This window comes from Phyllobates terribilis, unplaced genomic scaffold (assembly GCF_046119375.1).
Source record: "Phyllobates terribilis strain yellow unplaced genomic scaffold, ASM4611937v1 Scaffold_4__5_contigs__length_816908805, whole genome shotgun sequence".
In the NCBI taxonomy this organism is placed as follows: domain Eukaryota; kingdom Metazoa; phylum Chordata; class Amphibia; order Anura; family Dendrobatidae; genus Phyllobates; species Phyllobates terribilis.
Window position 1 is genome coordinate 619,279,514 of NW_027362764.1, and position 26,522 is coordinate 619,306,035.

General features: G+C 49.4%; 1 protein-coding gene across 2 annotated transcripts in view; it reads left to right on the forward strand.

Annotated features, from left to right (window-relative positions):
- RP1 (RP1 axonemal microtubule associated) overlaps positions 1-26,522 on the forward strand; it is a 1,013,486-nt gene that overhangs the window by 576,534 nt on the left and 410,430 nt on the right. For both annotated transcript variants that reach the window (XM_073679301.1, XM_073679302.1), the window contains exons 30-31: positions 4,859-4,914; positions 17,335-17,364. In XM_073679301.1, the coding sequence (XP_073535402.1) occupies positions 4,859-4,914; positions 17,335-17,364 (86 nt within the window). The remainder of the gene's footprint in view (positions 1-4,858; positions 4,915-17,334; positions 17,365-26,522) is intronic.

Here is a 26,522-nt window from a genome sequence, read left to right on the forward strand (position 1 = left end):
CCAAAGGTTCTGAATGGGGTAGAGGTCAGGGGAGCATGGGGGTCACACCATAAGTTTGTCCCCTTTTATGCCCATATCAGCCAGAGATGCAGATGTTTTATGTGCAGCATGAGATGGTGCATTATCATGCAGAAAAATGATCTTGCTGTGAAATACACGGTTCTTCTTCTTGAACCATGGCAGGAAGTGCTGTTTGAGAAAATCCACATACATTATGGAGTTCATCTTTAGTGCCTTCAGGGATCCTAAAGGGGCCGACAATCTCTCTCCCCATGATTCCAGCCCAAAACATTACTCCACCTCCTCCTTGTTGGCGCTGTAGCCGTGTTTGCGTGGGGTGTCCATCAACCAGCCATCCTCCACTCCATCCATCTGGACCATCGAGCGCTGCACGGCACTCATCCATGAACAAAACAGTTTTGAAATCAGTCTTCATGTAATGTTTGGCCCACTGGAGCCGTTTCTGCTTGTGTGAAGTGGATAGAGGAGGTCGACAGGATGGCGCATGCACAGCTGCAAACCTCTGAAGGACCCTGCATCTTGTTGTTCGGGGGACGTTGGAGGCACAAGCAGCTTCAAAAACTTGTCTGCTGCTATGACAAGGCTTTTTTGCCGCTGCTCTTTCAACCTGACGTAATTGCCTGTAGGAAAGAGTCCTCAATTTGCCCTTATCAGCACGCACACGTGTGTACTGTGAATCAGCTACATACTTCTTGATTGCCAAGACACTTCATCCTGATCATCGCACAATGTTGATTGTAGTCATGCCTTGACCTAAACACTCCACAATTTGTTGCTTCTCAGCAGCCGACACATCCTTTTTCTTTCCCATTTTGGCAGAAAATGTAGGCTGCTTAATAATGTGAGAGAGCCTTCTTAAGTAGTCTTGCCTTTCATTGGACACACCTGCCAAACTAATTAGCACAGGTGTCTGCAATTGCTTACAGTGATATAAAGAGCCCTGACACACATCACCATCAATGAGTTTAACTGACAAACAAACAAATTCTTCCCTTATCACTCCTAAACACTTTTTGCATAATAATTTGGAACGCAGTGTACATGTGCTTTTCCATAAAACACCAGTGGTTCACGTAGTGAATCTTACAGTTCTAACTTGCCAACCGTGGTCTGTATGGAGTTGTTCAATAAAGGGCCCAAAATTAAGATAACATAGATGGGAGAGGTCTCTATGAATAGGAATTCCTAAGTATTTGATACCCTGTGAGGGCCAGGCAAAGGGAAAGTTGGACTGGATGGAATCCTATATGGATTTGGGGAGGGAGACATCGAGGGCCTCAGACTTCGCTGCATTGATTTTAAAATTTTACCATGTAACAAAGTGATCTATTTCAGCCATAACAGCATGGATGGATATATGTGATTGAGTGATATATACTAGGACATCATCAGCAAATAGAGAGCACTTGTACTCGGTGCCTCCCACCTCAATCCACCTAATATTGGGGTTATGGCGAATTGATGAGAGCAGGTGCTCCGTCACTAGGATGTATAAGAGAGGGGACAGAGGACATCACTGCCTTGTCCCATTGGTGATTGTGAAAGGTGATGAAAATGTTCTGACGCAACCCCTGGGCCTTGGGACACCCGGAGCCGGACCCTTTTTGGTGGATGCTGGTGGTTGTAGTCTTCGTGGCGGCGACCCGGTTCCGTGGCTCAGGGCGGTCAAACCAGTGGCGGAACTATTTATGTGGTTTTGATGTTTAAATGTCCGACTACGCCACCCGTGGATTGCGGTCAGAGTGAACCGCCGCTACAGGGCAGACCGCTGAGGCTGGTGTTGTGGGTGCAGCAGAGCGTAGCATAACTCCCCACGGGAGGAGTATAGCCTCAGGGCAGTGTATGCGGAGGATGGGGGTGATGGTGCAGGGCAGCAGCAGTAACGACACGGAGTCAGTGATGCAGTTCAGGGCTTTTACTCACAGTTCTTATTATCCAGACCACGTCTGCAGGTAACGGCTGCCCACGTCGTACTGTGCTCACCAGGTGAGGGGCTCAGACAACTCCCAGATAACTTTGGAGCACTTCACAGGACCCCCTTTGTGTGTCCTTTGTCTGGCCTTTCTTACCAACACTTCTGTCCGGCTGCCTCGGGCCTCCTCTTGGTAAACTTGGCGCCAGTTTCCCTGACCCTATGTGGTGCCTTCCTAGCGGGTGTAGCGAGGGGCTGCGCCACATAAAATGTCAGAGCCTCCAGTTTCTAGCTGAGGGTCGTTTCCTGCCTCCACTAGTTCGGGGACCGGTCTCCCCCTTTGGCCTGACCCCTCCACGCAGGTGGATTCGGGCGTGCGGTGGCGACTCGCCCGTCCGCACCCCTGGGATCCCTTCATTCCTCGTTCCTGGAGCCTTCTCCACTCCTCTTCCTTCCTTCTCCCTCTTCCAGGCCTGGGCCTTTGTTACTAGGCCCGCCTCCGGAGCAGAGCTCATGCAGAGCCCCTGCTCCCTGCCACTTCTGCTCAGACTTCTCTGCACTGAACTAAGATGGTGCCCACCTTTTATACTCCCTTCTCAATGCACCCAGGAACTGCTTCCTCCCTGCTCCTGCACTACAGGGTTCCCCTTCCTCAGTGTTCCCTCCCCCCACTCCAGCCAGGGACAGGGACTGTCGTGCCCATCTCAGGGGCATATTGGTCGCCCTGCCCCACGGCAATGTGGTGTAATGCATGCAGGTGTCGGGTCCTGATCCACACTCCATCCTTACCTGAGAGTGAGATATCACACCTCTGGGTGAGGTGCAATACGTCTGTAGCAACCGAGCCCTCAGGGTGCTACAGTTCCATTTATCTTCAGCCTAGGTGACGTATTGCGATACAGGGCCGTGATTTTGGCTATAAAAGGGTCCCCTAGACCCCTACCCCAAGCTTTTTAAGAGAATCATATATGGCGTGCCAGGAGACTCTATGGAATGCTTTCTCAGCATCCAACGAGAGTATCTAATTACAAATTTTTAACTGCATCTAGCCCAGGAAATACTTTGTGCCTAGTAGCAGTGTCTGCTAGTCAGCGGATTATCCCGGCTGTTAAGCAAGCTGCACCACCTGTAGTTTAGACACTTAATTTTTTCAAAGGAAATGCTTCGGGACCATGGGATACTTAGTGAAGAGCATCAGGAGGCACCCCAAGGCATAGGGGCTGGGACTGGCAGTAGGATGCCTTGGGGTGGACAGCCGAGCTCGATCCTTATAAAAGCTTTTTAACTGCAGCAGCTTTAGTGGACGCTACTGGAGCTGGAATTACCGCGGCTGCTGGCATGAGACTTGCCCTCCAATAGATCCTTGTAAATGGATTTAAAGTGTATTCATTCAAATTAAAGAGACAATTTAAATTAAAAAGCTTAGAGCTGCCTCCACCACAGGGGGGCTCGCTCGACCCACCAGCGGACAGGCACCAGTATTGGGAGAGGGGGGCTGGCCGTCAGGGTTCACCGCGGCTCTGGCACAAACCCGGCGACACGGAGGTGGCACGGGCAGGAGCGGACTGGCCGTGTCGGCTTCTCACTTTTTGGATTTTAGAAGGGCATGACATGCCTATATCTGTGTCTCCCCCTCCTTTTACTCCTCCATCTCTTTTATTTTCGCATGACTATATGTACTTGTCACTTTTCCATGTGTTAGTTATGTCTTCTGAGCAGTTTGTCAGCTTTTGGACACCTTTGAAGGTGTTTTCTATGTGTTTCTATGTGTTTTTGTTTGCCTGCCATTGGTTTTAACGGTGTTCGAAGGTGTTCGACGAACAGTTCGACGAACAGTTCGGCGAACACACGGGTGTTCGACGAACCGAACCGAACTCGAACACTACGGGGGTGGCTCAACACTAGCCAAGAGGTGGCGCCGATCATTTTTTTCTCTTTCATTGCAGACAGAGCAGTGGGGAACTTTTTGTAGCCAGTTGTCCACTGTTCAGCTACATGTAAATATAACATTATCCTCTCTCATAAATTTACCTGTGCTTCTATATTTTAATAGACTAGGTAGTTTGTTGAATAAATTATGAGATGCTGATTTTGTCTGTACATAGAGACTCAAATGTATTGGGCCAATTGCTGCTCATGTATGGGGTAAGTGGCTTAGACCTGCACAGGGGCCCACCGGGGGATTCACCTGTTCTCCTGTCGACCAGTCCAAGCCTGAGTATATGAACATACTGACATTACAGTACATACACAAACACAGTTTCGGAGAAAAATAAAAGGACATGGGAGTACTTCTTTAAAAGAAAAAAAATCTATGTGAACAGGATAGGAAAAAACATTGATTTCCTGAGCCACATAGAAATCTAGAACTGTAGCTTGCTACACCTTTGTATAGTACATTAAAAATATTTGAAGATGCAAGCAGTGTCTCAGTAAGACATCAGACCCTAGGAAATAGAAGAAAGTAGAAAATATAGGTAGCTATAATTAAAGTTGAGTACAGCATTTTCCTACTATCACAAGAGCCCCAAAACCATTTACCAGGCTGCTCACTTTCTGAGTGGGTGGAACAGAAATTGAAAATGTGTTTCTGCAGAAGACTCTGAAGTAGCCGTGTTATTCATGTTGAGAGCTGTTGGCTCTGGTAAGATTACATAAGCACTATGAAAGGACATGGTTAATCTGCAAATTGGGTGAAATGTAGCAAGTAATTAGTGCTTTCTACAAGGCTTTCAATAAATGGCATTAAAATCAATAATGCTTATTGCCTGCTTGGAAGAAATAAAAGATTACTTGGTAAAAGCTCACTTTTTGCCAGTAATACGCTAAGATTTTAGGCCATGCTTTATATCATTTTTTCACATTTTAATAACTTTTTATATTTGGATAATGTCTGAGTCATTTATTTATTTAACTCCTTATTAGATGGCTTGATGAAAAGCAAGAAGATGGGAGAACAGAAAGGGAACTCTTTGCCGCAGGTAAGTGGGTTATTGTTGTATTTAATGGTTGTGCTTAAAGGGAACCTGCCATGTAAAAAACCTGCGGATATGGGGTTAATCTGCAGGTTAATAGCATTTTGAACCTACACGGCGCAACACTGAGAGCCCCGCTGCCAGGAGGAAATGAACTTTATTCCTCACGGCAGGCTTAGGATCTCAGTCATAGAGGTGGGTCTGCACGGCTTCAGTCACCCCACAGTGCATAGTGAGCTGCAGCTGTCACCACGCCCCGACACTGACGGACAGCCGGCTTTCATTTACGATAAGTTCTGGAGGCAGATTCTAAAGGCGATCAGTGTCCGGCCCAAAGATCTTAACAGCTCATTTACATATTGAGAAAAATGTGGATTTCTCTGGAATAAGACATCAGATCATAGATATCAAGGTGTCATTTTATTCACTTTTAAGACCCGCTTGCCCATACTGACAGCTTAAAAAGGTTGATCCTACCGTCTGACTCTCTTTAATAACATTATATGCAGGCAGTTCCCAAAGCACTGGGGTGAGCATGTGTGGAGGGAACTCAGAGCTGATGCCTGCTATGTCACATAGTCGCCATGTACAACAGCAGGCAGCTCCGATTGTTGGTATTAACCATTTAAATGCTGTGTCGATCTCTGACGGTTAAATGGAGCGGTTGCCGATGCACGCACTGACTGGTTCCCATTCGCCCCACGTAGCTCAATCACGAGGCACTGATAAGTTACCATTGAAGCCTGTTTAAGGCTCCCATTGCTGCCATCTTGGTACGCCTGTGAAGCTCAGTCACACTATGGTATTGCCGTATTTAGAATAAGCGATCAGATGATAGTAGGTTTAAAACAATTAAAATATAAAGTATTTTTTAAAAAAACTAAATCGAAAAAGATATACATTTTCGATTAACCTTTTTTCCCCATTAAAAATGAAAAACTTAAAAATATATATATATACTGTATATTTAGTTTGACTACACTAAAAGTCTAGTCTATCAAAATATAGAATTAAATAACCCAAGTAGAAAACACCATATAGAGAAAAAAATCAAAAGCCTAGAAGCCGTGACGCACCTCTATTAATGGTCAAATAAAAACATTACAGGTCTTGGAAAATAGCTACATAAATCAATTTTTTTTATAAACTTTCGATTTTTTTTACTAGTATGAGATGAGATTTTGGTGAGTTTTTGATGCTGCGTATTTTTTAAAAAAATGCAAGTAACCTATTTTACGTACTAGGTGCAGAAATGGTGCAGAAAATCTGCAACATCAAAAGCTCATCGTGATAACATAGCCTTAAAAAAATCTATACAAGTTTGGTATTGCAATAGTCATAATGACCTAGAGAATCATGATTCCGGGTCATTTTTACCTACAATAATCATGTAAAATTAAAGCCTAAAAAACAATTGCATTTTTTCACCTTTTCATCCCACTAGGCTTTTTTTTCACCATTTTCAGTACATTGTATGGTAAGATGGATGGTATTTTTCAAAAGTTCAACTCATCTCACAAATAACAAGCCCACATACAGCAATATTGAACGAAAAATAAAAGTTATGGCTCATGGCAGAAGGGGAGGAAAATTACAAATGTAAAAACAAAATTGGCTGTGGAGGCAAGGGGTTAATGAACACATCAGATTCTACAACAGAAAGTTATTACAAGGTAGAAATTCACTTTAAGAATCAAATTATAAACTGGTGTGTGGACGGCAGCGCTAATTTGTGTTCACTACTTGTGTGTGGAAAATGCAATAAGGCATTGCTACGCAAGTACAGCAAATCCCAGAATTCTACATGAGGATTTAAAGGGAACCTGTCACCAGTTTTGTCACGTAACAGCTAAAAATATCACATTATTCAGTGTCTGCGCTGCATTCCCTTAATCCCTATATAACCTCTTGACTCCGCCTGCATACCCCGAAAAACATTTTTAATTTCTCCCGCACAGTATGCTAATCGGGTCCGTCTGGTCTCATGGGTATGGCTTTGAGCCTCTCCACCCCTCTCCTCAGCTGCTGCCCGCCGTCCTTGACATGGATGACGCCTCCTGTGTCATCCTCATCACCTCGAGAAATCTCGTGCCTGCGCAGATGAATCGTGTCTCGAGCCTGCGCAGTATGCTTTGCCCAACTGCGGGCAAAGCCGAAAAACAGAATTGTGCATGCACTGGCACACGTCTTTCAGGCTCATATACTAGAAGTATTTTGTGGCCATTGCTGTGCACATGCACACTTCTGTTTTTTGGCTTTGCCCGCAGTTGGGCAAAGCATACTGCACAGGCACGAGGCGCGATATCATTGATATCTAGATATACAACATCAAGTGGTAGGAGAAGTGTTGTTTAGTCCTATTACTCCATGGAGCCAGGGTAAGGAGCAAGCAGTGGAGATGTCTACGGAGGATGCAATGGGTAAATGGAGAAAACGTAATATTGTAACGTTTGTAGCCCCTATAGACGGTGCTTATCCCAATCGTTATATTGTTCAGTTATTTAACATCAGTAATAAAAAAAAGTTGAGATGCGCTAAAAAGAGAGTTAGAACAATGATCAGGCCAGTGTGTAAATGGCAGCAACAGTTCAGAAAGTGTGATGCAGGAAAACTGAGTGTACAAATTGTGGCGCCCTGCTGCACACTGGTGCCACAGATCCCAGAGGGGTGCATGGATGGAATTCTCCCTAGTGGCCTCAATACATACAGACACCTCCACCCAAGTCCACTAGATGGAGCCCTGTCAGGTATATAAATACTGGGGGGTGGAGTTCAGGAAGTCAGTCAGTGGGAAGCAGACAGTGTGACACCATGCTGCAGCTCCAGACAATCTGAAGTCTGTGTGGCTGAAGGCCAGGCTAGGCCCGAGCTGCGGGCTAGTCTGGCCAGTGAGAGCCTGGAGCGGGCTAGAAGGCAAGTGAGAGTTCCTGTCAGGCACAGACAGGGACAGAACTCAGAGAGTCTGCTCAGGGAGCCTGCATGAGAGAGTCTGCAGACTGAGGAGAAGAAAGCGCTGCGCTGGTAACCTCTTTACCAGAATCCACAGGTGGCGTCACGACAAATCCCCTATAAACATTCCCCCCTTTTAAGTGACCGCCCTGGGCCACGGACCGGGCCAGCCACCGTGATATCCCCCGGCAACCAGAGGCCCGGCTGCAGAGTACCCCACGGCCCTGGGGGCGCGTCATCTTTTTGCCGTCACGAACAGGATTTCGTGCCCGTTGCAATGAACAGGATTCCGTGCCCGTTGCTACCGGGTACTGTGCACCTTTAATAAGAACTGTGTGTTTAACTGTGGCGAAGATCGCCGCCATTACTGTGTTGCCGCGCGGGAAGAAGGGCGTAACCGCGGGAAACTGAGAGGCGTGCCTGCTGAAGCACGCGAAGCCCCGGACACGCCCCACGCTGCGACGACGAACCAGGAAGCGCAAGGTCCTGAAAGGAGTCCAGTGAGCGCCCTGACGTCAGACGCGAGCGACGCAAGGTCCTGGAAGGAGACCGTCGCCTGCGGAACTGCGGCCTACCGGAAGAAAAGTTAAGAAGGTAGGCCACGGGTCACTAGGGGGGTGCAACGATGTCCGAAGCCCAGCAGAACACCGCAGCCCTCGACAACGCCCCCGCAGGAGTAACTTCGTCCGGTGCTGCTCAGGCAGAAGCAGTCGCCGCACCAGTAGGAGCTGTGGCACGGATGGTGCCCATGGCTCTACAGCATGCCCTAAAATGTTCAGAGGGTGAGGGAACTGTTGGAACGGGACACCCAGACTGAACGGGAGGATGACCAGGACGGGTCACCCCCCTCCCATAACCACGGGCAGCCCAGGAGGGGGCGCCCTTGAGCTACTAGTTTCCCGGTAGCTCTCATGTAACCTGAACTTGGAGTCTGTGAACTATGAGCGGTCCCACCGTTGTACGAAGTTTGCACCTCCTGAGGTGCCCCCTGGTGGTTTTCACAAGACCACCACCACTAAAACCTGCTTGGCGTGGCCAAACCAGTGGTCCTACACCAGTCCTGCTGCCCACCCAGGACCTTCGTTGGGGGTTTGGAGCAGGTCCCCCACAAGCCAGCTTACCCGGATGAGAGGGACACACCCGAGGAGGGCTCTCATCAAAACTGGTCATTGCAGAACGTAAAGTTGTGTTGCTGCTAATGTGCGTGTGCAGCCCACAAACTGTTTCCTTGTACATAATTGCACTCCCTGGAGTGCCTCTAAAGCTACCTATGCAGTGAAATGGACACCCTGCTAGGGGACTCGCTGACATTTGCTCAAAAACTTTAACTAATGTATATATGTGTATTATTGGTTATGTTTTTGCAACGTTCAAGAAATGTGCCTCCCATAAAGGGAAGAAATGTTATTGTTAACCTGTTTTTGAAAATTGCTTCAGTCCAGGAGTACTGAGTTTTACTAGGGGGAAATGTGGCGCCCTGCTGCGCACTGGTGCCACAGATCCCAGAGGAGTGCATGTATGGAATTCTCCCCAGTGGCCTCAATACATACAGACACCTCTACCCAAGTCCACTAGATGGAGCCCTGTCAGGTATATAAATACTAGGGGGTGGAGTTCAGGAAGTCAGTCAGTGGGAAGCAGACAGTGTGACACCATGCTGCAGCTCCAGACAAGCTGAAGTCTGTGTGACTGAAGGCCAGGCTAGGCCCGAGCTGCGGGCTAGTCTGGCCAGTGAGAGCCTGGAGCGGGCTAGAAGGCAAGTGAGAGTTCCTGTCAGGCACAGACAGGGACAGAACTCAGAGAGTCTGCTCAGGGAGCCTGCATGAGAGAGTCTGCAGACTGAGGAGAAGAAAGAGAAACGCATAGGGGGCAGAGGAGCATAACAGGCTCACTCCGAACCATATCCCGGACACTGGGTCCACGCCTACAGGGATCTTTATGACCAGTAGGAATAACCGGAATCCCTGGAGAACTACAAATCCCAGGTTAACCAACCGCTGACCACAGCAACAGGGTTAGGTACCACTAAGGCTCCAGCGACCAGGAATAGTGGGAACCAGGAGAAAACCCTACCGCCAGGTCAGTAGGTACAAGAAGGAAGCAGTAAGCAAGCCAGGCCTAGCTCCAGGCAAGCCCGAAGCTTAGAGAGTAAAAGACACAGATCAGGAGGCCTTACACCCGCTCACTGGGAAGAGTCCAGAAATGTACCCTTCGCCCTGAGTGCCCTGGACCGTACCTGCATCACCACCAGTAAAGGTATTGAAGTTTGCCCTTGTGTGTGTGACGCGCCCCCTGGGCCAGTGTTGTTTGGGGGATACCCGGAGCCGGATCAGATGGGGGTTGTAGTCTCCGAGTGGCGGTGACCCGGTCCGTGCCCAGGGTGTCAAGCTCAGTGTGTGGCAGTCTTTACAGATGTTATTAGTTCTTAGTGTCGACTACGCCACCCGTTGATTTGCGGTCAATACGGCCGCCGCTGCAGCAGGGTCCGCTGAGGCTGGTGGTATGTGTGCAGCTTCGGGTAGTATAACCCCCAACAGGAGGGGTATAGCCTCAGGGGGTCAGGTGTAGAGGATGGTGGTAGTGGTGGTGCAGTGTGGATGATAAGAAGACTCAGAGTCGGGCTGTGCAGTTCAGGGTTTTACTTACTGCTGTTCTTTTGGTCACTCTGGCCTTGAGTGACCGCCCGAGCCGTGCTGCGTCCACCAGGTCCTGGACTCGGCCAACCCCCAAGCAATTCTGGAGCGGGGTCCTGAGCTCCCTTTCTGACTGTCCTCTCTACTGGCCTTTCTCACCAGGGGTCCACTTGTATCCGGCTCCCTCGGGCCTCTTGGTGGGTGCACCTCTCCGGGGTTCCCTGACCCTATGCCTGGTGTGCCTTCTTAGTGGACTTAGTGAGGGGCTGCTCCACATGAAATGCCGCAGCCTCCGGTCTTAGCTGAGGGTTGTTTCTCTCCTCCACTAATTTGGGATCCGGTTCCCTTGCGTGCCAACCCTTCACCCTTCTGGTCTAATTCTGGGTTCTTGGGGTTCCTTCTTCTCCCCCTCTGGGTCCTTCTCTTCTCCTCTCTCTCTGCAGGCGCTCCTGGACCTCTCTTAGGACTCACTAACCCTCTACAGAAGACTGACCCTGATCTAAGATGGTTCCCACCTTATATACTCCCTCTATGTGTGAGCTCAGGTGACCAGTACCCAATGAGCTCCTAGCATTACCCAGACTGCTCCCCCTATCTGCCCCTACACTACTGGGATGTTCCACCCCCCTCCCACTCCAGCCAGGGACAGACACTGTCGTACCTGCACATATACCTAGTGGGAGTACCGTCGATCTGTCCCCCGGAAATGGGATGTATGTAGTGTATGCAGCTAACTGAGCTCAGTTCCACACTCCATCCTTACCCGGGAGTGGAATATCACACCTCTGGGTTGAGGTGCAATACCCCTGTAGCAGCCGAATCCTCAGGGTGCTACATTCCCCCCTGGTAAATCACAGCACGTCCTCGGGCTGTAAGAAAACAAAACATCCACAAACATACAAATTTTCATAACAACATAAACATATAAAACATTATAAACACTTTCAGCAGCATAAACTTTTTCTTGTTCCTCCGGCCACGGTGCAAATTGTGACCGGATAAGTGCCACAGTCTCTTCTGGTAGAAAAACAACAGTTTCCTATAAAACCAGTAGGGGGCGCCTTAAAAAGCGCAACTATATACAAGGGGAGGTATGGCCGCTCTCAGTCCTCGGCCAGGTATTAGGAAAGGAATGACCGCTCTCAGTCCTCGGTCAGTGGGAATAGGGACACACGGGTTTCAGTTCAATTTGCTGGTCCCAACGGGGACTATATTTTAACTAGCAGCAGTAACAGTTCACTGTACCCTGACGGGTAACTATGTACAGTCTCTTTACCGTACTTTAATGACGGCGTCCTCCTGCTCCTTCTCTGTCTTCAGACCCGTCCGGGTCCTCTTGCTCCTCCTCACACCGCAGCTCCTCCTCCGTCAGGCGATGTACATGGAGGGCGTAGGGTCCTTTGGCACACTTGTGCCGGGTGAACGTGACCTCGTCCCCTACATATAGGTCACGACCTCTGTGTCCCTCCGGCAGATGACTTTCAACGTCTCTGCGGGTTACAAAGACGTCGCCGGGGGTGTGATGGTCTCTGATGAAACCCCAACCGTGCTGCAGTTGGAATTTAATCACAGTCCCAATGGCACGGGGACCGTGGGCTGCACGGGGGTTCCTCCTGGTCCGGCTCTTCTGCCCTGCGCTCTGTTCCTGCAGCCGCTGCTCTCGGACCCGCCTCTCTCTCCTCTCCCGGTCGAAGACCTCTAACTGCTGCCGGCAGCACTCCGCACGCTCAGCTGCGGCCGCCCGCGTTTCTTGGGTGAACCCCATGAGGTCTCCTCCGGTGGGGTCCCACTCGAACTGCGCTTCTTCCAGCGGGAGCGGGGTCCTCTTAACGGGCTTCGGAGCCGGAATCAGGGGCTCGCACAGGGGCCTTGCTTTTTGGAGTTCCAGCTGATAGTACTCCGGTGGCCATATAAAGGGCTGCCCATCCGGGCAAGTGTGCTGGGCAAACAAGTCTTCACCCAGGTGCGGTACTCTAGATGTTGAGGGCGCGGTGGTGGAAGCGGCGCCCGGGTTCGCCAGGCCTTGCGACCAGGCCTGGGGTACCCTGAACGTAAAGGGCACCGTGAAGACGGCGGCGCCCGGGGTTACTTGGCCCAGCGACCAGGCCGGTGGCTCCGCGGAGGTAGGGGGCGCTGTTGGTACTGCGGCGCCCGGGGGTACTAGACCTTGCGACCAGGCCGGTGGTGTTTCCTGCTTTGCCGCGCTCAGGGTTGAGGCGCGTGACGTCACAGGGGTCGCGGCCGCGGCTTCTGCTTGAGGCCTAGTCTGGCACGGTGACGATGCAGCGACGGGCACGGCAGGGGGAATTTCGGGCTCTGCGACGGGGAGCTGGGACAGGTACTCGGTTTCTCGGCTCGGGGTAGAGACGTCCCCTTTACCTGCCTCCGTCCGTTCAGCTCCCTTCTCGGCGCCGTCTCCGGCCTTCATTCCTCCTGCGCCATCCTCAGAGGCGGTCTGTCTCCTCGTCTCGGGTGGCGTGCTCCGCTGACGGGTTCCGGTTTGCTGGGCCATCTCACGGCTCCACTCCGTCAGCGTGTCTTGCTGCACTTGGGCCATCCTCCGTGCGAGGCCCTCCAGCGCGGTCTGTGCACACTCCCGGTCTCGGGGGAGCTGTGCTAGGATCTCCACTAAGCCTAGTGGGGTTGTTGCTTGCAGCAGGCTCCTGACCACTGGGTCGGTGCTGCCTGTCTCTCCCTCCATCTCCGGGTACGCTTTCTCTGGACTCTCCTCCAGACTTCTTGTCTCCGGGTGCGCTCTCTCCAGACTCCTCCAGGCTGCACCCATCTTCGTTCTTTTGTTCTGTCTCCGCCCACATTGAGGGTGGTCCCGGGGCAACTTAGTGATTGTCAGTTCCAGGGGCAGTTCTCTCACGCTGATGGACACTTCCAGCATCACAGTCTCTGTTGGTGGGCGCGGTTTCCGCTTTTGGCGCCATTCTTCGACCTGGCCCACGATGGGAGGTGGCCTTTTGCCACCCTCTGGCACGCCCATAATGGCGTCCGCTCTTCCAAGGCGGGAAATCTTTGGAAATGGCGGGAATCGTCTCCCAGTGGCGGGAAACTCCATGGATGGCGGGAAAAAGCTGCAAATGGCGGACAACCGGCGGGAAACGACCTGTGATGGGGTCCGTTGGCGGGGACCCTCCGGAACCGGCGGGAGACTTCTTTTTGAGGTAACGGTGAACTTTTCTTCAGGCACGCAGTACCCGGTTGTTGCGGGCACGTGATCCTGCCGACTACGCCAAAGTTGACGCGCCCCCTGGGCCAGTGTTGTTTGGGGGATACCCGGAGCCGGATCAGATGGGGGTTGTAGTCTCCGAGTGGCGGTGACCCGGTCCGTGCCCAGGGTGTCAAGCTCAGTGTGTGGCAGTCTTTACAGATGTTATTAGTTCTTAGTGTCGACTACGCCACCCGTTGATTTGCGGTCAATACGGCCGCTGCTGCAGCAGGGTCCGCTGAGGCTGGTGGTATGTGTGCAGCTTCGGGTAGTATAACCCCCAACGGGAGGGGTATAGCCTCAGGGGGTCAGGTGTAGAGGATGGTGGTAGTGGTGGTGCAGTGTGGATGATAAGAAGACTCAGAGTCGGGCTGTGCAGTTCAGGGTTTTACTTACTGCTGTTCTTTTGGTCACTCTGGCCTTGAGTGACCGCCCGAGCCGTGCTGCGTCCACCAGGTCCTGGACTCGGCCAACCCCCAAGCAATTCTGGAGCGTGGTCCTGAGCTCCCTTTCTGACTGTCCTCTCTACTGGCCTTTCTCACCAGGGGTCCACTTGTATCCGGCTCCCTCGGGCCTATTGGTGGGTGCACCTCTCCGGGGTTCCCTGACCCTATGCCTGGTGTGCCTTCTTAGTGGACTTAGTGAGGGGCTGCTCCACATGAAATGCCGCAGCCTCCGGTTCTTAGCTGAGGGTTGTTTCTCTCCTCCACCAATTTGGGATCCGGTTCCCTTGCGTGCCAACCCTTCACCCTTCTGGTCTAATTCTGGGTTCTTGGGGTTCCTTCTTCTCCCCCTCTGGGTCCTTCTCTTCTCCTCTCTCTCTCTCTGCAGGCGCTCCTGGACCTCTCTCAGGACTCACTAACCCTCTACAGAAGACTGACCCTGATCTAAGATGGTTCCCACCTTATATACTCCCTCTATGTGTGAGCTCAGGTGACCAGCACCCAATGAGCTCCTAGCATTACCCAGACTGCTCCCCCTATCTGCCCTTACACTACTGGGATGTTCCACCCCCCTCCCACTCCAGCCAGGGACAGACACTGTCGTACCTGCACATATACCTAGTGGGAGTACCGTCGATCTGTCCCCCGGAAATGGGATGTATGTAGTGTATGCAGCTAACTGAGCTCAGTTCCACACTCCATCCTTACCCGGGAGTGGAATATCACACCTCTGGGTTGAGGTGCAATACCCCTGTAGCAGCCGAATCCTCAGGGTGCTACATGTGTGCCTGTACTTCCTCTGGGACCGTCCTGCCGTCTCTCTCCTGCTTCCACCATCTTTCTACACCTCTACACTGCCCTGAGGCCTGCTCCACCTGTGGGGAGCCGTCCCATCATAGCTGCCCCTAACATCAGCCTCAGTGGACTGCCGCAGCGCTGGTAACCTCTTACCAGAATCCACAGGTGGCGTCACGACAAGTCCCCTATAAACATTCCCCCCTTTGAAGTGACCGCCCTGGGCCACGGACCGGACCAACCACCGTGATATCCCCCGGCAACCAGAGGCCCGGCTGCCGAGTACCCCACGGCCCTGGGGGCGCGTCAAAATGATAACAGTTTTCCTTACTTTTTCACGATATGTGATGGTTGTAGACTGTGCTGAATAAAATTCAATATAAGCATACAATTACTGTAAATCCTGTGTCCACACTGGATCCTGTGACTGCAACTGCAGTCGGTTGAAATCTCAGCGGTGCAGCTGCTCTGCTTTCTGCACTGTGCTTGGCAAGGAATCCTGTGTATTTAACTCCTAGTGCTATGCTGCACTTACGGGATGCCCTTCAAGAGGATCACCTGCATTGCTGTGATCTCAGAGGGGTGCAGTGCAACGTTTCTTCTCCCACAATGTGTACTTTGGACACGGGCATCCCACAGAGGATCCAGTGTGAAAACAGGATTTACAGTAATTGTATGCTTATATTGAATTTTATTCAGCACAGTCTACAACCATCACATATCGTGAAAAGGTAAAGAAAACTGTTTTCATTTGTACATTCAGTTTTCCTTCATCACACTTTCAGAACTGTTGCCGCTATTTACACACTGACATGATCACTCTTCTAACTCTTTTTTTTAGCGCATCTCAGCTTTTTTACATAATAGATTTTCACTAGATTTTGCTAGTATGCACCAAGGCAAAAGGTGCTTATCAGCTTGCGGCTTTTAGGAGGATAGGTATAGTGCTAGTGCGAATGTTCCTTTTTTAACATCAATAATAATTTCCCTGTTTGCTTACTAGATGAGCCGCCTGTCAGTTATTCAGCTGTAGCATTGAATCCCTGTGCTTGAGTTGAGCAAAATGTTTTGTAAGACCCTGGTCCAGCAGCCACATCAGTACACCACGGAAGCTGGACCAGAGCCCTGAGAACTTCCTACTACATGCTGACATCCTTGGACCTTTTTCTGATTAGATTGGACGTGGTTACTGGACGAGGGTCCTGCAAACACTTTTTCTCAACTCTACAAGTCGCTCTCTTAGGTGGCGGTCACATGGCCGTATATTCTCTCATGCAAGAGAATTGGGCCGGTTTTGGTAATGACACTCAGCTCAAACTCTATCAGTGTCATCTTAGTGTGATCTGATTCTCTCGCATGAGAGAATCGCACCACAGGTACTGAGAAAATGGAGAACTTAATTTCTCCATCTTCTCCATTGTTTCTGTCCGCATAAATTCTTCTGCACTCGGATGACATACAAGTGCAGTGCAATGTTTCACACACACCCATAGACCTGTATGGATGCTCGTGAGATGAATTCCAGAGCCACTCACAGCATGCTGTGATTTTTTTTCTCATGCAGAACCAACATGAGAAAAAACATAGCAGATCTGCACTGCTCCATAATATAACATTGGGCCGAGTACTATTCGATAAAACCTTGAATAGCACTCGGCCGTGTTATACACTCATCTGAGCTAACCCTTAAACTGGCAAGGGCTCATACTCTGAATACATAGGCCGGTGAGATGACGTTCAGATGACCAGTAAGTGGTGGAGAAAGGACGAATGTATTGTAATACAGGGTACCTAGAATACCGAATTATCACATAAAATAGACTGTCGCATCTACAGGTGTAGAAACTGATAACTTGATAGCTGCCGCGCGCTTCATTGATAGGGTCATGTACCTATTCTATCACCATAGCGTACCACTTATTCAGGTGAATGAGAAAAGTCATGCTATGTCACTGCTACATATTGTAAACTATATACTCTTGCAGTTATGCAATATGTCACCCTTTACCAATACTTTTACAAATAGAATATTTTGGGCTGTGACTCAAAAAAAAAAAAAGAAGGAAATCAAGCTGTTAAGTTAGTTCATTAATTGACAGAAACTTCCACATGGGTGGACTGAGAATGAGCATTTGAATGCAGTAGAGGCAACGTGATGCAAATGTGAAATAAAATCTGAGCAAAATACAAATCCCCTGATTAGTGTCTCACAGCCATTGCTAAACTACAGGAGGACAAATTGATGTTTTATTGAAGGCTCCAAAGAGATAGTGGCTTGATGATTCAGCTCTAATGATAATGTAAAGTGCTGGGAATTCTCAGCTCATTATCATCTTATTATTTATTTGGAGAACTAACTGATGATTAACTTTATCCATTTTGTTTGCAGGAAGAGATAATCCAGTAGAAGAAACTGAAGGTAAGAAACATAGCAGCCAGATATGATAATTATACAGAAGGAATTATCATATGTAAAGTCAAACTGAAGTAGAGAACAAAAGATACAACTCAATGCAAAGCAGAAATATAAAGTATCAGGATCAAAAACAAGGGGTCTATTGTGGGGATGGGTCTTCTTCAAGCGGAGCGGAAGCCTTCATCCCTAAATACTGTATTTTCCAGCACGTATTCTCTTATGTATGGGGAAACATAAGAGAATACGTGCTGTAAAATACAGTATTTAGGGATGAAGGCTTCCGCTCCGCTTGAAGAAGACCCATCCCCACAATAGACCCCTTGTTTTTGATTAAGAGTTGCACACCACAAATATTTTTGTAATAATTCAAACTTAAAAGTGTTTTTTTGTTCAGGAGCGATTACTGGCAAGTACTTCCATGTATAGTAACAAGGATTGCAGAAATTTGGCGTCAGAATCACTGGGCATGAGAGGAGCCACATGCTGACTGCAGATGTGAAAGTCGTCATTCTGTATGATTCGTATGCTTCTGTTCGTTCCATTCACCTTTTCTTTCTTTCTTTTTTAGTTTTTTTTTCCGCATTTTTTGGTCATATTTACCTTTTTTTTTTTTTTTTTTTTTTTTTAAATTGCACGTTTTGGAAATATTAAAAAAAGGAGTCTGTGTGACTGACTTTTCTTAGGGTGCTTTCATTTTGCGTCCTGTGTCCCTGTCAGGGCATACTTCCTAAATTCCCCGCAAAACGGGGTCTGAACGTATGCTGTGAAAGGGGCCATAGACTGCAATGGTGACGGCAGAGTGAGTGCAGAGTGAACGTGCGCTCTGCTGTGCACTTTTTTCGGGAGTTTATGCCCACAAGAGGTGAACACTCAGACGTAGGCTGCTGCATCTCAGTGTCCGCCTCATGTGGGCATACACTCCCGAAAAAAGTCAGAGCATACGTCCAGACCCCACATTGCGGGGAATTTAGGACGTATGCCCCGACGGGGACACAGAATGCAATGTGAAAGCATCCTTAGATTGCAGCATTAGAAAATCAAACACAATACAAAAATGCATTTATTTAGCCCCTTCACGACACGGCCAACTTCCGTTTTCATCTTCTGTCGACAGACATACGAGGGCTTGTTTTTTGTGGGACAAGTTGTACAATTGAATGAAACCATTCATTTTACTACATAGTGTACTGGAAAATGGAAAAAAAAAATCCAAGTAGAGAAATTTTGAAAAAAATACGCAATTCTGACACTTTTTTTGTGAATTGTTTATACGTTGTACATTTTGTGGTAAAAATGACCTTGTAGTATGATTTTGCTCATCAGTACTATTCCGGAAATACCAAACATGTCCATTTTTTATTATTATTTTAGTGCTAATAAAAAAAATCTGAAGTTTGCAAAATAAAAATTTTGAGGGTTGTCGCAATTTTCTGAGACCCATAACATTTTCATTTTTCGGTCGATGTTGCTGTATGTTGGCTTATTTTTTTGCGAGGAGAGACAAAGTTTTTATTGATACAATTTTGCGATAGATATGAAGTTTTGATTACTTGTTACAGCATTTTTTTGTGGTAAATGACCCCAAAAAATTAATTTTGCCGTTTTTGAATTTTTCAAGTGTTTACTGATCGGGCTAATTATTTTTATATTTTATTAGATCAGACTTTTTTGAACTCGGTGATAACAAATATACAGTATGTATTTTTTTATTATGTTTATTTTTAATGGAGGGTGATTTTAACTTTTTTTTACTTTTTTCATATTTTTACATTTTTTTTTTTACTTTACTGTTCTTGTTAGCCCACTTAGAACATTTGATTGCTTGTGCTATATACAGCAATGCCACAGCATCACTATATATAGTAAAAATCACTTATTTGAAGCCCGGCCACTGGCTAGGTTTCAAAGAAGCTCCGTAATGACCAGCACGGAGATGTCTTCAGCAGACCCCCGACTTTCATAGCTACCCATCGGCGACCCCCGATCAGAGTTAAACAGCGGCATTTAACAAGTTAACAATTGTAGGCTCCACTCTACCTGCGATTAAAGGCAGATCCTAGCTGTAACACACAGTCATCACCCGCCAAGTATGGAGCGGGGTCACCCCGTGTGCCCACTCCATGCACCCACATCCGACTTGCGCCTTACATGTACGGCACATATCATGAAGGGGTTAATATAAGCATAGCCATTTTCTTCAAGTTTTTCTAGAACTGCTTCTGTGGAAAACCACATTGATGATGCAATTGCCGCATGCAACTTTTAAATCTGTAATTTTCTCTATTAAAGACAATCAGGAAGAACTGCCACAGTTCTTTAGTTTTTACTCTATGTCATGTGTGAACATAGAATGTGTAACATACCTGGCGGCGTCCTTGCATAGTGGTCCATCTCCCACTGTGCAAGAGCGCGCACTTGATCTCCAGTCCAGGGTGTCTCTCTGGCTTCCCTCCATGCTGTCTGTTTGCTTCTGTGTCTGCTGCTTAAGGGCGACGCCCGATCACTTCCTGCTTTTTGTACCTGCTGCGGCACACCCCTTGTGCGTCCTCAGCCTATTGCTGTCTATCACCTGGTATTTAAACCAGCTGCCCCCAATTAACTGATGCCTGAGCATCTTGCCCTGTCAGTTGGCTTTTGTCTCTGACATGCCAGGTCCTGTCTATGTTACCATTCTTGCAGTATCTGTTTCCATGTCTGTACTGTGTCCTATCTGTGTACCTTAACCTGCAGTCTGTACTCGTTCCTTGCCTGTTCGTTCCGCCTTCCTGGAGGCTGTATTTCCAGGCCAGTCTGAACACGCTCCTTGCCTGTTCGTCCCGCCCCTCTGGGGGCCGTATTCCCAGACCCGCTCCTGTATCCCGCTGCAGTGTCGGTCTCCTCCGTACACTCAGTTCCAGTCTGAACTCTCTCCTATCTTTTACCTGTTTTTTCTCTGTCCGTTCCTTTCCTTTTTCTGCAGAGTCTGTACTCGTACCTAACTCCTGCTCATTGTCACTGTACTTCCGTTTGAGTTTGTGGTCCACTCGCTACTTCTCTGCAAGTACCCTGTGGGTATCTGGTTCTGCCTTTCTCTTCTAGTCTGTTCTGTGTGAACAGAGCCTTGTCCACCGCGTCTGCGCTTTTCGCTTTGCTCAGCTCTGTCCGCCGCGTCTGCGCTTTTCGCTTTGCTCAGCTCTGTCCGCCGCGTCTGCGCTTTTCGCTTTGCTCAGCTCTGTCCGCCGCGTCTGCGCTTTTCGCTTTGCTCAGCTCTGTCCGCCGCGTCTGCGCTTTTCGCTTTGCTCAGCTCTGTCCGCCGCGTCTGCGCTTTCGAATTTGTCTCCCAGTCTGTACTGGACCCTACCCAGCCTGCGCTCTAGTCTGCCTGTCTCTGTATTCCCCGGTGTGGGTCAACAGCCGTGTCCGGAGTCTGACCTGGAGTAGACCCTGGTTCCTCTGCTCGGTTCCTCCCTGGTGCACTGGCGTCGTATGCCGTCGTGCGACCTTGGTCGGATCGGGCAGATACTTAGTTACGCCCCTCCAGGCACTCTCCGGTTCATGGCACAGTGGAATCACTACATAAACACGCACACGCCAGTCAGTCCGTGCATGTGCATTACAGCATGCTCAGGCCATGGTTCCCGTTGAGCCCCACGGCCTTCGCTCTCTGAGACTTTTTTCCAGCGAATACGTGCATTAAAAATAAAAATTTTTATTTTTTTTTCTCTAGCTGAGTTCCAGGCGAATTACGCACCCGTCCAGATGGATCTATCAGCTCTCGTTCCTGCGGATCCGCCACGTTACTATGGGGATCCAAGACAGAGTCGTGCTTTTGTGGAGCAATGCATGCTACACTTCAAGGCTTACCCTCTCTATTTTCCTTCCGATTGGGCTAAAGTGGCCTTTATGATTGACTACCTAGCGGGTGATGCCTTGAAATGGGTCACCCCCCTATGGGAAGCATGGGATCCTGTCATCCTTGACCTGCAGGCCTTCCTGGTGGCCTTTCGTATGGTCTTCGAGGACCCTAACCCTGAAGCCCCTGCTGAAGCTTCACTTCCCAATATCCCGGAGCAACCCCGACGGGTAATGTGTGTGGGTAGCGCACTAGTCCTCCTGCCCGAAGAGACTACTGCCCACCCAGAATCCAGACAGGATGACTACGCTCTCCGGAATACTTCTCACGATCTCAAGAGGCAGTCCAGACGTGTTAGGCGTAGAGGCAAGCTGTCACGCCAGGGTCTGTTCTCCCAAAGACCTCCTGATTCCAACCTTGAGGTTCCTGCTGAAGCTTCATTTCCCGGTATCCCGGAGCAGCCCCGACGGGTAATGAGCGTGGGTAGCGCACCTGTTCTCCTGCCTGAAGAGACTACTGCCTACCCAGAATCAACACAGGAGGACTTCCTGCATCCGGTATCTGATGCTTCACCCACTTTAACCGGTGAGCCTGTCCAAGGGAACTCTGAAGCAGTGATTACCTCCGAGTCTGTGCATCTCTGCTACCTGGCGGAGGACCCCCTGTTGCCTCCTGAATCCTCCGGGATACCACCTGATGACAAATGGAGAGAGACTTCCCTACACCCGGTACCCGATACTTCGTCCGCTCCGTCCTGTGAGCCTGACAATGGGTACCTCAAAGCGGTAGTTAATCCCGAGTCTCTATACCCCTCCGACCAGGCGGAGGACCTCCAGTTGTCTCCAGAGCCCTTCGGGGTGCTACCTGGTAGCGAATGGACAGAGCCTTCCCTATACTTTGTACCTGATACTTCGTCCAGTGAGTCCGACCTAGTGTACTCCGAAGCAGAGGTTATCCCTGAGTCTCTACACCCCTCCGACCAGGCGGAGGACCTCCAGTTGTCTCCTGAACCCTTCGGGGTGCTACCTATTAGCGAATGGACAGAGACTCTCCTATACTCGGTACCTGATACCTCGTTCGCTTCGTCCAGTGAGTCCAACCTAGTGTACTCCGAAGCAGAGGTTACTCCCGAGTCTCTACACCTCTCCGATCGGGCGGAGGACCTCCAGTTGTCTCCAGAACCCTTTGGGGTGCTACTTGGTAGCGAATGGACAGAGCCTTCCTTATACTCTGTACCTGATACCTCGCCCACTTCGTCCAGTGAGTCCGACCTAGTGTACTCCGAAGCAGAGGTTATCCCCGAGTCTCTACACCCCTCCGACCAGGCGGAGGAGCTCCAGTTGTCTCCTGAACCCTTCGGGGTGCTACCTGATAATGAATGGACAGGTACTCTCCTATACTCAGTACCTGATACCTCACCCGCTTCATCCAGCGAGTCTGACCTAGTGTACTCTGAAGCAGAGGTTACCCCCGAGTCTCTACACCCCTCCGACCAGGCGGAGGACCTCCAGTTGTCCCTTGAACCCTTCGGGGTGCTACCTGATAACGAATGGACAGGTACTCTTCTATATTCGGTACCTGATACCTCGCCCGCTTCATCCAGCGAGTCCGACCTAGTGTACTCCGAAGCAGAGGTTACCCCCGAGTCTCTGCACTATTCCGACCCGGCGGAGGACCCCCAGTTGTTTTCTGAATCCTCCTGTGTACCACCAGATAACAAGGTAACAGGGACTTTTCTACACCTTGTACCTGATACCTCGCCCATTTCATCCTGTGAGTTTGACAAGATGTACCCCGAAGCAGAGGTTACCCCTGAGTCTCTGCACTCCTCCAACCCGGCGGAGGACTTCCAGTTGTCTCCTGAACCCTCTGGGGTGCTACCTGATAATAAGTGGAGAGAGACTTCCTTGTGTGCTGTTCCTGGTACTCCACCCGTTTCGTCTGTTGCTGAGGATGGCTGGATAGGAGGTAGCATCCTAGCTACCCAGATGAGACCAGTTTCTCCAGTGGACAGTGGAAGTGATCTCCTTGAAGTAAAGGATTGGCCCTCGAATTCCCTGCGGAACATTCTGGCAGGCCTGAAGAAGAGGGGGCGTAAGGGGGGGGTGGTACTGTAACATACCTGGCGGCGTCCTTGCATAGTGGTCCATCTCCCACTGTGCAAGAGCGCGCACTTGATCTCCAGTCCAGGGTGTCTCTCTGGCTTCCCTCCATGCTGTCTGTTTGCTTCTGTGTCTGCTGCTTAAGGGCGGCGCCCGATCACTTCCTGCTTTTTGTACCTGCTGCGGCACACCCCTTGTGCGTCCTCAGCCTATTGCTGTCTATCACCTGGTATTTAAACCAGCTGCCCCAATTAACTGATGCCTGAGCATCTTGCCCTGTCAGTTGGCTTTTGTCTCTGACATGCCAGGTCCTGTCTATGTTACCAGTCTTGCAGTATCTGTTTCCATGTCAGGACACAGTACAATCTGTGTACCTTAACCTGCAGTCTGTACTCGTTCCTTGCCTGTTCGTTCCGCCTTCCTGGAGGCTGTATTTCCAGGCCAGTCTGAACACGCTCCTTGCCTGTTCGTCCCGCCTCTCTGGGGGCCGTATTCCCAGACCCGCTCCTGTATCCCGCTGCAGTGTCGGTCTCCTCCGTACACTCAGTTCCAGTCTGAACTCTCTCCTATCTTTTACCTGTTTTTTCTCTGTCCGTTCCTTTCCTTTTTCTGCAGAGTCTGTACTCGTACCTAACTCCTGCTCATTGTCACTGTACTTCCGTTTGTGAGTTTGTGGTCCACTCGCTACTTCTCTGCAAGTACCCTGTGGGTATCTGGTTCTGCCTTTCTCTTCTAGTCTGTTCTGTGTGAACAGAGCCTTGTCCACCGCGTCTGCGGTTTTCGCTTTGCTTAGCTCTGTCCGCCGCGTCTGCGGTTTTCGCTTTGCTCAGCCCTGTCCGCCGCGTCTGCGGTTTCGAATTTGTCTCCCAGTCTGTACTGGACCCTACCCAGCCTGCGCTCTAGTCTGCCTGTCTCTGTATTCCCCGGTGTGGGTCAACAGCCGTGTCCGGAGTCTGACCTGGAGTAGACCCTGGTTCCTCTGCTCGGTTCCTCCCTGGTGCACTGGCATCGTATGCCGTCGTGCGACCTTGGTCGGATCGGGCAGATACTTAGTTACGCCCCTCCAGGCACTCTCCGGTTCATGGCACAGTGGAATCACTACATAAACACGCACACGCCAGTCAGTCTGTGCGTGTGCATTACAGAATGAAGCTTTATTCATAAAACCATTGTTGCTGCAGAATTCTTTTGAACATATTCATCTGTTTCTTTACATACAGTGGATTATAATCATGAGCCACTTGTCCACCATAAGCCGGAACTGGTTCTCAGAATTGATGTGGGGTACCTGTAGTCAGATTCCCCACAGTTACACTTTTTTTGGCATATCACATATGTAAGAAGTGTAGCCAATATATCCCACTGTAAGCAATATTGTGTGTGTAATGTTTTTAATTGTTCTTACAATGATTTGTTATGTGCCGTGTTGCTGGGCACCATAATGCATAGCTTCCTAAATTCCAGGTGGCTGGAAGTGCAGGTGCCAAGCATCACCATACTGCTGAGGGTGGATGGTGAGCATTAGTTAAACAGAAGTTGGTGCAAGCAGCAGTGCGATGACGAAAGGGTCTGCTCAGAGTATGCAAGCAAAGTAGGGCAGGAGCAAAGTGACCAGGAGCATTGGTGAAGTGGTGCTTTGTGGTACAGAGGAGCCACCTTGAGATCTGGGATGTAGTGAGCGACAAAAAGATCTAGTTTATTGAGTGAAGCTGCACAAGTAGTTATGACTGAGTGCCAGTAAGCTGACTGAGTTAGGCCACTTTCACACGTCCTGATATCTCCTGTACTGGAAAAAACAGTATCGGAGATATCTGTATCCATGTGTTGCATTCGTGTGGCAATCGTGTGCCGCCTGTGTGCCACATCAGTATCACATGTACCGGCGCCCGAGAAAAGCCGGCACAGTTTGCGCTGTTCCCAGGCGCTGGGTGCTGGAGGAAACTCTCATCATTGTCCCTTGCTCGCGCTGAGATCAGCGCAAGCAGGGAACAATGTTGAGAGTTGTATTCAGCCCCCGCTGTATTCATCAAGTGTAAAATGAAGAATAAAACACATTATACTCACAATAATACCTAATCCCCTGAAGCCATTGTCCCCTGTAAAAAATAGAAATAAATAAAAAACAACAATATCCCTCACCTGACCAAAGTTGAAAGAATCATAGTGTCCCAAGCTGTAATCCATCTATGCAACATTTGCTCATCAGCATGAGCGGTGACATGAGGCGACCGCTCATGCTGAAGAGCAGGGGAGAATGACTTGCTGCAGCGAGTGGACCCCTGAACTGAGGCTACCTCAGTGAGTTCACTGCGAGAAATTTCTGATCTCAGCGCTAACAGGGGCAATGATGAGAGGTGCTCCAGCAGCCGGCACCGGAGATCAGCAGGTACTGTACCGCTGTTTTCCAGGCACTGGTACATGTCACACTGATGACACACGGATGTCATCCGTGTATCATCAGTGTGCACGTGTGTGGGACGTTTTGCAGCCCACACTGCTTGCAAAAAACGGACATGTCAGCGTGTTTTGCCCAAGGACACACGGTGCGTGAAAACATTCCGCCATGTGCACAGATAAATGGGTCAACGTGTGTAAGAGTCTCCAGTACATGTGAAAACTGTCACCACACGTACTTGAGACACTGACGTGTGAAGAGGGCCTTATTCTGTGAGAGACTGTTAACCCACATTATCCAGCAATGGTTTACAACTTTTGTGGAAGCACCAGTTTAGAGTCAGACAGACAGGAGGTTAGTGAGAGATTGGCGGCCTTGAGGCTTAGGGGAAGGTCTGCTATACTAAATCCAGGATGGTAAATTAGGCTGGCTAATTCAAGAGCGATGCTGTCAAGCCTAGTGTTTCCTGGAAAGGGAGTTAAGCTATGTTGCACACTTACAACTGTAGGTTTCCCAAAATCCATAAAAGGAAATGGTTTAGTGGTCACGAAGATCCATAAAAACACAGACAACATCCATGTTAGTGTAGTGTGCTGCAGTGACAACTGTGGCAAAGAGTCACCACCTAGAGTCCTACAGGTGTTCTGCAAGATAAATAAAGCCAAGAGTCATTTAGGGCAAAACAGAACTTTGGAGTACACATTGCCATTTTTCGCAGCCCCTTGTGAAGAACTGATCAGAACTGCCATGCCATGTTTGGAGGAAAAATAAAAGTTATATATTCAACCACAAAAGTTCATCAATCTTCTAAGGGAAACCCCTCTTAAAACAT